The following is a 13,153-nucleotide window of genomic DNA, read 5'->3' on the forward strand; positions in this document are numbered from 1 at the left end:
GTAACATTAAATGGAAGTTTTAATGTGAGCCTGAAGCTTCCATGCCCTGATGAGCAGTATTTTGGAATATTTTATTGGACAGCAATTTATGAGAAAAATGTGTCTTATCAAGAAATCGATCACTGTTATTAGCCAGTTCTGCTTGAGCTTCTTGTGAGAACCTTGACTGACTCCAGTCCTTTCTAGAGCAAGTCAGGTTATAAGTAAATACAAACTGTGTGAAGCGCTTTTAAGGTAGACAATTACTGAAAACAAATAAGTTGAAAGTGTGTAAAACGTTGTTCAAAATCACCATTTGATTTCTCTTTCTAGGAAGAGCTCTTGGATATAAAAGAACGCCCTCATTCCAAACAAAGGCCTTCGTGCCTCTCTGAAAAATACGACAGGTATGGTGGTGGATTACTTCTATTTAGCTTCATATTACATCGAACTAGTAAATTAAGTGTGTTGTTTTGGAGCTTTTTGGTAGAATTACGAGTGGGGAGATTTCAAAGATACTAACATTGGGCTTCAGCATAAATATATGAACATGAATAGCATCTCACTGCATTGTCTTCATCAGTTTCATTATTACTTAGCTTTAAACCATTGATTCAAAAATTTGAGCTGTAAGGGACTCTTAAGGACAACTAAACCAATTCCCTTTCTACTAACTGGTGAAGAAGCTAAAACTAGAAAAGGATTTGGTCAGACACACATAGTCAGAAAGCAGAAATAAGACTTGAACACAAGAGTCCTCACTAAGGTCTTTTCTCTCTACTAGTGGTTTTCGCACTGTGCTTTCAGGGGTCTTCTTCAAGGGTCTGCCAAGGGTAGGCTCATCAGGAGGATTCTGAGCCTTTTATCTATACCCCGCCATCCAACTCCCCAAAACAAAAGAGTCATTCAGATTAGCCCTCTTGCATATTGGGCTCCTTCAGAAGAGGTAGAAGGCTTTTGTTTGAGAAGACTCTAGCTAAAAATGGTATGTAAATATCTAACAATACCTTACATTGCACTTCTTGTGGTCACCTTAAGACTTAGGTCACTTCTTAAATATCGAGGTAGATAGTTCATATTGGCCCACATTTAACATAAAGCATCTATTATTTTTAATGTCTTGGTTGAATGGATATACTCTTTTGTATGTAGACTGTTCAGGAGGTTGCTAAATCTGGACTCCTCACCACTTTCCTCTGATGAAAATGATACTTGAATAATGGCTATTCCAGTTGGTTAGAGTTTTTTGTTAAGTCTCAGATAATCTTTTTTTTTCCTCCATTAAACCTGTAAAGCTTTTTTTATTCCTCAAGTTGAATTTTCTTATTACAATTTTTTTTTTTTCCACATAAAATATTTTGGACACACACATTCACTTTTATTCTGAAGTAGAGACATCGTGTCTGGTAATAATAATGAAAATAAGAGAGAGGAAAGAGCTGCTCATTCTGCTGTTTCTCTTCTCTCAGAATTAAAATTTGTTGGGTTCTTAAACTCTAAGCAATCCTCACAGCCATACTAGAACATAGCTGATATCTCCTTTATTATGAGAAGTTTGAGACTGAGAGATTGACTCACTTATTCAAGAAATGTTCAGTTGGTACCTGCCATGTGGCAAATACTGTCAAGTGCTATCAAGTACTACCTTCATGGAATTTTGGTTTGTGGAAGGATACAGTCAAATACTCATAAGAGTTTATCATTACCACCATTACAAGCAGTGAAAGACAAGTGCATAGTGCTAGCGCGTGGTGCTGCCTGGTCTGATCTGGGGCTGGAGAAGTCCTTTCTGAAGAAGTCTGAAGGGCATAGCTCAGTAACTTGTCCAGGATGTCCCTGGTGATGACAGAGCTACAATTTGGTCCAAGATTACTGGGTTCCAAAGCTTCTCTGCACTCTGTACAACCTGCCACCCCCTCGTTAGGGAGGGAGAAACAGAATAAAACCCAAACCACACATTTTAGGTTCTTAAGAGCTGTCTGCCCTCCTCATGGGAAAAAGTGAGACTGCATAGAAATTATGAAAAAATACACACCAAGCATTCCAGGAGTTACTTCTAGTGAGAGAATTAAGGTTTGTTTTTTTTCCCCTAGTAAGTAATCTTTAGTAAACTAAGTAAACAGTATTTATGGAGGATAGGCATAGTTACTATAATCTATATGCACCCCGAGATTTATGGTCTAGATGTTTCATTGTAAACAGACCACTGGTTTTCAAGTGACTACTAGTGTATTGTGAACAACAACAAAGTATTACTGAATTAATAGTTTTTTCTTTTTCTCCATTTTAAAAGATATAACCATTCTGATGACATCCACGAAGTTTTATATTGGAAAGGGGTTTCCATAACTTACTATTTGAAGTTCAGAAATTAGACTACATAATCTAGTTCATGGGTACAAGAGCTAATTGTTGGTACCCTTTGACTTGTAGTGATGGTGTCTGGGACCCTGAGAAGTGGCATGCCTCTCTTTACCCAGCTTCAGGGAGGAGCTCACCAGTGGAAAGTGTGAAGAAAGAGTTGGATACAGACCGGCCTTCCCTGGTGCGCAGGATAGTAGGTGAGCACACAGTCACTGAGAAGTGGGGGCAGCAATTTTGGAGACAATGCTCTTTGCTGCGGCTTCATTCTTACCTACAAGAGTTTTATGCATTTGGAGAAATGTGTCTTATCAGGAAACTGATTTACCAGCTGGATTTCTCCTGATTAGCAGAGTAAAATCATAGCTTTCTTGTATAGTAGTAGCAAGTAGACTGTATTAGGCTATGTGCTTTTGAATTAAAAGTACCAATGTCTTTCACTGACATGGATAACTGAGTTAGATGTGGTAAGGAGCATAAAGCTGTGCTAGAAATCTTGTTATGCGTAGTCTCATATGAAACTAATCCTCAGGTATAAATCAGTTTGGCCATCCTTAATTCATAATGGATTATTATCTGAATACAGGGTTTAGATATGGTTTGAGAATGAAGTGAAGTTTGGTCTTCCATATCTTTATTCCTTTAAACTAGAAAAGATACCGCAGAGCGAAATGGGGACCTGGCAGTATAAAAATTAGGCAAGGAACTTGTTAAAAGAAGAACACCTTTTGAGATGAGAGGATGACCCATTATAAAACAAATTTGGAATTCAGCAAAGAAGATAGGGATGACTCTAGTTTGAGCTATAAGACCTTTCTACACAGAACTTATCAGTACACTTAGTGCAGTACTGTCCCTTGAACAAAGAATTTATTCTAACAAAATCATTAAAGATATGCCACAGCCTTTGTTAAAATGATGAAAACTTAGACGCAACCTAAATGTCTAGTAATAGAAATAGAAATAGGTTGAGTATGTATGAATGTGACATTGTTCAACTATAAAGATGTTAGAGATGTATTTACCAAGTTATATGTAACTATCCATATTATATTTTGGGAAAAACTGAGACACTGCATGGAAATTCTGGAGAAGTACGTGCCAAAATGTTTTAGGAACTGTTTCTGGTGAGAGAAAAGAGGTTTTTCTCATTTGGACTTATCTTCAGTTTTCTGGTTTTTCTGGGAAGAATTTTTGCATGTGCAGTCACATGTTTATTTTCCTTACACCTTCATTGAGATAATTGACATACAATAGACTGCACATAAAGTGTACCATTTCATGTTTTGATATGTGTATGCACCTGTGTAACTGCAACTGCAATCGAAGTAATAAGCATTTTCATCACCCCCAAAAGTTCCCTAGTACTCCTATGAGTCCTTTCCTCACATTTGCACCCAGATAGGCACTGATCATGTTTCCGTCGCTATATATTAATTTACTTTTCCTAGAATCTAATATAAATGGAATTGTACAGCATGCACTTTTTGTGTAGCTCCTTTCACTCAAAATAGTTGTTTTAAGATTCACGTTGTTATGTGTATTAAATAGGTCCTTTTTGTTGCCCAGTAGTATTCCATTTATGAATTTGCCACATTATGTTCATTGTTGATGGACATTTGGGGTTTTGTTGTTTTTTTTTACACCTACAGCACCTGGTCTTCCTAGGTGGTCTCCCATCCAAGTACTAACCAGGCCCGACCCTCCTTAGCTTCCAAGATCAGACGAGATCGGGCATGTTCAGGGTGGCATAGCTGTAGCATTTGGGTTGTTTTCAGTTTTTGACTGTTAACCAAAACTATGAACATTCATGTACAAGTCTCTGTATGGACATATACTTTCTTGCCTCTTGAGTAAATACCCAAAAGTGGAATCGCTGAGTCCTATAGTAGATGTATGATTAACATTTTGAGAAACTGCCAGGCTATTTTACAAAGCAGTTATACCATTTTACAACAGTGTGTGAGAGTTCTACTTGCTCCAGATCCTCATCAGCACTTGAAATGGTCAGTCATTTTGATTTTAGCCATTCTAAAAAGTGTGCAGTGGTATCACATGGTTTAATTTAAGCTTTCCTAATGACTAATGATGTTAAATATTTTTTCATGTGCTTATTTGCCATCCATGTATCCTCCTTGGCAGAGTGTCTGTTGAAACCATTTGTCCATTTTTTAATTGGATTGTTTTTTCAGTTTTTATATGTACTAGATACCGGTCCTTTATCAGATACGTGCTTTGAAATATTTTCTCCCAGTCCGTGGCTTGTTTTTGCATTCTCTGAACAGTGTACCAGGTTCTCAGATATTTCGATTTCGTTCAACATTGTTTCCTTGCAACATTGATGATATGCCATAGGAACTTAACTTTGGTTTATATCAGTTAGCATTTGGTAAAACTGGTTTAATTATACATTGTTTCACTTAAATTGCAGAACCTATCAGTGACATTAAGGTGAGAACACTGTATACCCCTCCAAGAGCAAAGGGGTATATTTAATATACCCCTTAAATTTTGCTCAAGCCCATTTTATCTTTTTCCATTTTATTATTTTTTAAAAGAGATTGTGCTCTTGGTGTGTTGTGCCTAGGAAAACTTTGCTTAATCCAGTGTCACAAATATTTCCTCCTTTATTTTCTCCCAGAAGTTTTTTCTGTTGTTTTTTTTTTTTAAATTAATTTATTTTTTAAGCAATTTTTTTACTTTTAAATTAAAGTTGACATACAATATTATATTAGTTTCAGGTATAACTTTTGGAAGTTTTATAGTTTAAAGTTTTACATTAGACCTATGATCCATTTTGAATAATTTTTGTATATGGTACCAGGTGTGGGTTCAAGTTCATTCGTTTGTATATGGATATCCAACTGTTCATTACTATTTGTGGAAGAGACACTTTAACTTTTTAAGTAGTTATTTTTTCAAATACTGACACCTACTATAGTTTATTAGTTGACAAAACATTTACTAATTACATAGATAAGGACTTGGTCAAAATCAAGGGATTGTGGAGACTAATCATGGAAAATCATTTATGATGAAGTATATTGCTCCAAAGAGAAAAAGCAAAAGGCTCAGTCTTATTTAAATATGTAATATATGTCTTACTCTGTAGCTGTTTTTAGTGGTGACTCTTTTCCAATACCCCACCACCACCAATCATGGACATACCACCTACAAAGAAAAAATACCCTTGCTGGTTTGCGTAATTTTCTATTTTTTGCATCTTTCCAGATCCACGAGAGCGCGTGAAAGAAGATGACTTAGATGTTGTTCTCAGCCCACAGAGACGAAGCTTTGGAGGGGGCTGCCACGTGACAGCTGCTGTTAGCTCTCGGCGCTCAGGAAGCCCACTGGAGAAAGACAGCGATGGGCTTCGCCTGCTTGGTGGACGAAGGATTGGCAGTGGGAGGATAATCTCTTCTCGGACCTTTGAGAAGGATCACCGTCTTAGTGATAAGGACCTGCGGGACTTGAGAGACAGAGATCGAGAGAGGGACTACAAGGACAAGCGTTTCAGGGTTTGTCTTCTAGATCCTTTGGCACCTTGTGTACTTAGGAACTCGATATTCACTTCGTTTATACCAGGTTACTTTGAGATCCCAGATGAACACAGCTCATTCTTAAGCCAGATAGAGAGCAATAGAGAGCTGGGTGGGTGGGGGTGGGGAGGGGATTCAAGTCTCTGGTATAGTATTTTCATTGTACTATTGAACATTACTTAATTCATCAGGGCCTTGCTTAGAGTAGAAATGCCTTAACTAGAATCTTATTTTTTTAATCTCAATTATGTATTTTCCAGAGGGAGTTTGGGGATAGTAAGCGTGTCTTTGGTGAGCGTAGAAGAAATGATTCCTACACAGAAGAAGAACCAGAATGGTTCTCAGCTGGACCCACAAGTCAGTCTGAAACCATTGAGCTGACTGGCTTTGATGATAAGATATTGGAAGAAGATCACAAAGGGAGAAAAAGAACAAGGCGACGGACAGCCTCTGTGAAGGAAGGTTCGCAAAAAGTTTGGGAGGGAAGCCCACTGTTCTAATATGAGATGCACTTATAATTGTATATTTAGGAATGGGTAGCAGTTGTTAGGAAGTAGCACGTTTTTAATGTTGCAGCCTGATTTTAAAACTGCTTCCTAAGTGTGAATTTACTAGGCATATATTATACTGTCTCCTCAACTTGTTCTGCCTCCAGTGCTAAACAGGAACATCTCACATTACCCTGTTACGAGCCCTGTGTACACGAAAGGGTTCCCCAGAGATAAGAAATGTGGTAGAAATAATAAGGGGTCTCATTTATTGAACACACTTTATGTACTAGTCAAAGTGGTAAGCATTTTGTCTATATAATCCTACTTTAACAATTCTGTAAGGTAGGTACTTTTATGCCCATCTTACAGATGAGACATTAGGCACAAGGGGCTTAAGTGACTTGTCAGTGGACACTGAGGAAGTAAGTAATGAAAAGTTGAGCAAGATGCTTTTATACTTCAGAGTCCATCTTCATGGTGTTAGACCTTTCTAGGTCAGTTGATTGTAACTTGGCATCTCCCAAACTCAATTTTTTTCAGCTATGAGATAAGATTAGGTGTCCTCCTTGCCAAACTGAAGAAGCCAGAGCTAAAGTATGAGAGGTGCCTGGTGCAGATCGGGGGTCCCATTAGTCATTTTCGGGGCAGTAGCCTATGTTTTAAGTTCTGGGGCTGCTGCTGAGGAAAAGGGTAACCTGATAAAACTTTTAACAGGTGAGCCTCTTTGTAAGGTGAAGGCAATGCCTGCTTCCTAACTTTAAGGGTTACTTTTAACATTGAAGATCAAATGCACGCATCAGAGCTCAGCCTCTTGTGGACACTTATTCAGTAAGTTCTAGTTCCTTCCAGGCTTCAAGTTTAGTTGGATAAAACCTTTTGGCAGATATCAGGCAATGAAAGGGGAAAGCTATTTTAATACATGAGTGTTTAATCAGTGCCACCTTAAAATTATAAGACTAAAACATTTAAACAGAAATAAGCTAATGGGATTTATGTAGGAGAAAGAAAAGAGAAAAATCATTTTGTCTCCCCCCCCACCCAAATCTTTAAAGTACAGTAGACATTACCATTATCTTATTTCCTTCCCTAGGGTGATGCAGGAAATTGATGGGTAGTTTGGGGGACTTTGCTATTAAAATGCCTTTGAAATATGCCTTTGTCTCATTCTCAACTGGACTAAAGCAGCACCAGCAAGTGTGGTCTCTTCTCCTAATGATAAAGATCAGGCTTCTGATGAGAAAAGCATGTTTATCTTCACTGAGATGGAATCTGAATTTCAGCCATTGTTGTATCAACAAGTGGAGGAGCCAAAAGGAGTGAGATGTATCAGTGGTGTCACCTCCTACCTTAGAGGTGCAGAGAGAGACAGGCCTAGACAGAGGCGACAACCAAGACCCTGTCACACAGGTTTCATGGCAGAACCTCAAGTAGAATCCAGGGGTCTTGCTTCACTGACCCCATCAGTTATTTGCAAAAGGTCCCTAGGCTGTCCTAGCTACTATACTTAAAATAACAGGTACTCCATAGTTTCATCTTGGCTATAAGAATGAAAGGAGGGGGAGGGATGATGAGTGCCTTTTAGTCCATTTTTGTTTCTGTATTCCAGCTTTCCACTGAACTTATGTGGCAGTTCTTGGCAGGCACATGTTGGGAGTATAACATTGAACAAGACAAACATTTTACTTGCCTGCATAATTTTAAAACATACGTATTGAGCACCTACTCTATACAGGGCCCAATGCTAGATCATTTATATATGGTGATGAATGAAACAATTTGAATATGTATTACACTTCTAACCAGAAAAAAATTATGTAGAACAAGGAAATGGTTAAAACTCTCCATCAATAGAAAATAAAATTTTAATTTCTGTTCTCTCTAATGAAAGTATATGCTTATTCTGAAATGTGATAAAACTTGCCCTTAGTTGTGTTTCCTAGGTCCCTGACTTTTGAATCTAGCAAATGGCCAGCTATGTTTGTCTGCTAGTGCATATTCCTCCCTACTTGTACCCACTCTCAGTTGTCGGGCCCAGTCTGCTTTATAGAGAGCCAGAAGCTGCTTAAAATTGCATGCGGGACACTCTTGTGGCTTGTAAAAGCCATTCATTCTGTGTCTCAACACAGAATTAAAGTGAATAGGAAAAATATTAAAGTTTTTTTTTTGTAAATGCATGAGCCATGTATAGACTTGTCTAACTCAGTCTTTAAGTTGGGAAACAAAACTGCAGCAAAATTTATGTTGCTTGTCAGTCCTGCAATAGGCAGGCAGGTTCTAGTGGGCAAGATGGGTCAGAGAGAAGCACTACTATAGTGGAAAGGACACAAACTTGGCATTGATTAGATTATTAGGATGCTTACTTTTTTAGGGCTTAGTTTCTTTGTAAAGTAAGAAAAATGCCTCTACCAAAGCAGTCTTTTTAGTTTAAATGTCAGTCTTTGAAGGACTAGCATTTGCCTCTGGTGGTTGGCAGTAAGCATGTGCTGACCACTGGAGAGACCATTGCTTCATGGCTCACAAAATCCATCTCACTGGTTACCTTAGGCCCTCAGAAGGCTCAGGGTTCTCTCTGTGGAGGAGCAGTGCTGCTTTACAAACACAGCATGGTGTGGAAGAGCATTGGTGGGCATTCTGGGGTTGAAGCTACCACTTACTTGTATTGAGACCTTGGGTAAGCAAGCCACTAAACCTCTCAGTTGTTGTAGTCCTCTGCTTTGCTCTCTGAAGTGTTATTGGAATGATGGCGCAGATGATTAACCTCCCTTGTTCTATAATATCCTGGCTGATTAATACCAAGACTGTGGTAACTGTTGGGGACTTTGAGAAGGGATGGGTCCAGAAGGGACTTTGATGCTTTTTTTCTTGTAGGACTTAATGTCTGTTGTGATCCTGAAACTTCAGGCAGCTTTTATATAGCTGCTTTTGCAACGTGGAGATTTGAGAGTTCTGTTCTTCAAAAGTTGAATGCCTAGTATCTCTCAGTATACTTATTTAAAAGAAAGAAAAAGATATTTTTATAGGCTAAGGATTTTGCTTTTTGCCCATCCTCTGGCTTTTTAAACATTAGTTCTTGGTAGCTTCACTTATACCTTACCTTCTCATCCTAACAAGCAAACATTACTGAGTACCAGGCACTACAGAGTAAGACGAAGCTGATTAGAGCAGGTTACCTGCCCTCAGCTTAGTCTCACCAGACAGTTACTATACTACAGTATAAGTACTCAGAACAACTGTTATAGAGAAGGCAGTGATCAATTTTGCAGGGTAGGATAAAAATAGGTAAGCAAGGAAGGCTTCCCATAGGAGGTAACATTTGGGCTTTGCCCTGAAGGTTGATCTATAACCAAACTGTAGGCAAGTGAAAATTGCCCTCATGGTAGGTTTCACATAAATGCTTTAAATTGCTGAACTCTAAAATGGTGGTGCAGATGTTTGTGTGAAGACAGAGTCAAATCAATTTGGTTCCATTTTTAAGCAGTAAGGGACTTGCAAAGATCATCATTGAAAAAAAAATCCTATCAGAAAAAGAATCCACTATAGAAAACTTGGAGAATGGGTGAAGGAGGGACAGCAATCTTTCTCCCATCATGTTTGTGTTCTGGCTTGTTAAGGCTTTTTTCCTCCTCTATCTCTCACAGGAAGGGAACTGTTTTACAGTTACAAATACTGTACCAACACAGGTCTGCTTTTAAAGTCATCTGTGGCTCTTCTGCATGTGTGATGATGGCTGAGGCCACAGAGTAAGTCTGGAGCAGCTTGCTTGATCAGACCGTTTTTGGTTTTGCTTTCAGGCCTAGTCGAGTGCAATGGTGGAGTGGCTGAAGAGGATGAGGTGGAGGTCATCCTCGCACAGGAACCTGCTGCTGATCAGGAAGTGCCAAGGGATGCCGTCTTGCCTGAGCAGTCCCCAGGAGAATTTGATTTTAATGAGTTCTTTAACCTTGATAAGGTGCCGTGCTTGGCCTCGGTGAGTGTAGCAGCACACTTATACACACGGAATACGCAACTATATGGCTAAATTTGACCTGAGTCTTTAAGATACTATTTTTAAAGTATTGTTTTTCTAGATGCTTTAGGGTTTGTTTTTGTTTTCGTTTTGACTTTTTTTCTTAATTTTTAAGCATAAACTCTTTTTTGAAGTTTTGAATTTTAATAACTCATTTGAATTTTTGTTGGCTTTGTTTTGAGAGTCTTAGTAGAAGTAACTTAAGTGAAAATTTTATACATGTTAACTCTTTTTCCAGGCTGGTAGCATTGGACTAAGAATTCATATATTTAAGAACATTGTCTGCTTTAATTTTTAAGTAGTTAAATGTTTGTCGTAAAGATTTACTGTGGAGGTGGATTTTATAACTGATGATTGGTGTCATGCTGATCTGCATTCCTTGGGTAAAGGTGGCTGGTTAGGTGGTACCTGTGTGATGTGGTTCTGAAAACCCTTAGTGCAGAGGAACTTGGGATAGTATCAGTGTTGCTGTTGAACTGTTGAGGTCCAGTCTTTCTCAGCTTTTAAAGTAGAAACAGTAAGATATCCCAAATTTTTACTTGCTACCTGACCTTGTGCCTATCCCCTCAGCCATTTAAGGATTAATATAGCCTCGTCATATCTGGGGGGGGAGGGGGATCTAACCGTGGCCTGCATACACAGAAATGAGGTTTTCTGTGGTTGCTGAAAGAGTGCATAGAACGCTGATAAAATAGAATTTAAAAATCATTTGACCAAAAGCATCTGTACATTCCAGATGTCCCATTTACAGCCCCCAAAACAGCTAGTAAGTTTGACCATTCCTTTAAATTGACAGTTCAAGGCATTTGACTTAAACGACTCTATTGCTTAACTATACCTGCTCCTTTTTTGATTAGTGCATGAGCAGACAAAACTGGGCACAACAGAGCAGGCAACATTGGCCTGTCTCCCTTCTCATTTGCCTGCCCCCCGCCCCAGTCCCCAATAGATAGCCACCCAGAAAAGGTGAACAGACCCTGCATAGCACTGATAGGTACAAGGCCACAGATGACTTCTAGGGCAGTACTTCTTAAATTCTCTTTGGTGAGGGCCCATGTTATATTTCCAATCCACTGAGGACCAATACTTTAAAGTACAAATGTCACAGTAATGACAAATTGCTATAAAAGTTTCTAAGTGTTTACTCTCACTCTCTGAACTTATCTCTGTATGGACCAGCATGGTCCAGGACCGTACTTCTCTATAGCACTATTCAGGAGCATGAGGAGTATAGCTTCAAATCAACTGGCAACTGCATGGTTTTGTTCCTTAAGTTGTAATAGCAATTTTAACTATACGTTTCCTACCCAGATACCTCACTAGCTAGACAATAGTCCGTGGCTCGTTAGGAGGAGAAGGGTCACAGTCAGTCGTGAGCTTAATTTACTTGATATAAAACTGGTCCTCTCAAATTCTTAGCTTTTGAGGGGACAGTATTTTTTTTTTTTTAAACCAACTGTGTTTAGTGACTTTTTTTTTTTTTTTTGCATTCTCTTTGAAGACAGATGGAAATTTCATTGTAAAAAGTTTTCATAACAAAGGGTCAAAATTTAGAGGCCTATACTTGGCTCTAAATGTGAGCATCTAAAAACTTACCTGTGTGTCGAGGCAGAGGAAGAATTCAAAGCTAATCTTTTAATACTAGGTAACACATACAGTGCTGATTGTTTAAATACATTCATTTAAACTTGAAACATATAATTTTATTAACCAGTGTCACCCCAGTAATTTCATTTAATCCTCAAAAAACACCTATAAGTTAGCTTACTGTTGTTTCCATTTTATAGATGAGAAAACAGGCACAGAGGTTTAAATAACTTGTCCAAAGTCACAGCTGTTAAGTGGTAGAAACTGAATTCTGATTTATGCAATTTCAGTTAATAGTTTTTGCTCTTAATTCTCCTTAACTATACTTCCTCTAAACCATAAAATTGAAGAATAGGATCTCAGCACCTTCTTAGTTTTTGGCTCTCACCCTCAACCAAAACTTGGTTAATGCTGAGCAGTAGATATTGGCTAGGAAGTCTGTCCATGATTTTCATGGAGGTATGGCTCATTAAGGTGTATATACTATAACATTCATTTAAAAGCAAAACTGAGATCAGTAAAAACAAGCTCTGATATGCCATATAACCAGCTAGATTCTAATACAATGCTCAGAAAATGAGCAGTCAGTTGGGAAAAATAAGAAAGGCTATATAGGATTTCAGTATCATTTAACAAATGTTATATAAAGTGCCTGAAATAGTACGTGACACTTAGCCAGTTCCACAAATGCTGAGTATTAATAGAATTATATCTGTATTTGTAGGCTATATTTACCAGTATCGTAATATATAGTTGACAGCCACAAAAATCTGTACAAACTGAAAATTTGGATCACATATGAAAATAATTTAAGTTAAATAAAAGTAAGTTTATTTTGGGTATAATGCAACTCTTCCTACAGTGCCTGACACATAACAGGTGCTTATGTTGAATGAAAAAATCAAAACAGAAATCCTAAACTATTTAGAATGATGAACAGGAACTTGATATAGAAAACCCTTGGCGACATGATCAAAAATATGCTTAGAAAAAAATGTATAGCCTTAAATACATTCATTAGAAATCCCCCAAAAAATCAACTACAGTGAAACAAATAAAAAACTATAGAAATGTCCATAAAAGTGGAAAGTAATAAAAGCATTAATAAAACCTAGTAATTGTTAGAGTAAAAATATCTGATAATCAGAATAATAATTTTAATCTTAGGATATGACTTGTGTAAGTGACCT

General features: G+C 37.9%; 1 protein-coding gene and 1 pseudogene across 4 annotated transcripts in view; one reads left to right on the forward strand and one right to left on the reverse strand.

Moving 5' to 3' along the window:
• EIF4ENIF1 (eukaryotic translation initiation factor 4E nuclear import factor 1) overlaps positions 1–13,153 on the forward strand; it is a 41,467-nt gene that overhangs the window by 12,362 nt on the left and 15,952 nt on the right. For all 4 annotated transcript variants that reach the window (XM_011384273.2, XM_011384269.2, XM_011384270.2 and 1 more), the window contains exons 3-7: positions 313–386; positions 2,413–2,540; positions 5,572–5,858; positions 6,140–6,341; positions 10,162–10,337. In XM_011384273.2, the coding sequence (XP_011382575.1) occupies positions 313–386; positions 2,413–2,540; positions 5,572–5,858; positions 6,140–6,341; positions 10,162–10,337 (867 nt within the window). The remainder of the gene's footprint in view (positions 1–312; positions 387–2,412; positions 2,541–5,571; positions 5,859–6,139; positions 6,342–10,161; positions 10,338–13,153) is intronic.
• On the reverse strand, positions 3,984–4,102 carry LOC111733447 (annotated as a pseudogene).

The sequence above is a fragment of the Pteropus vampyrus genome, unplaced genomic scaffold, assembly GCF_000151845.1.
Source record: "Pteropus vampyrus isolate Shadow unplaced genomic scaffold, Pvam_2.0 Scaffold568, whole genome shotgun sequence".
Taxonomy (NCBI): domain Eukaryota; kingdom Metazoa; phylum Chordata; class Mammalia; order Chiroptera; family Pteropodidae; genus Pteropus; species Pteropus vampyrus.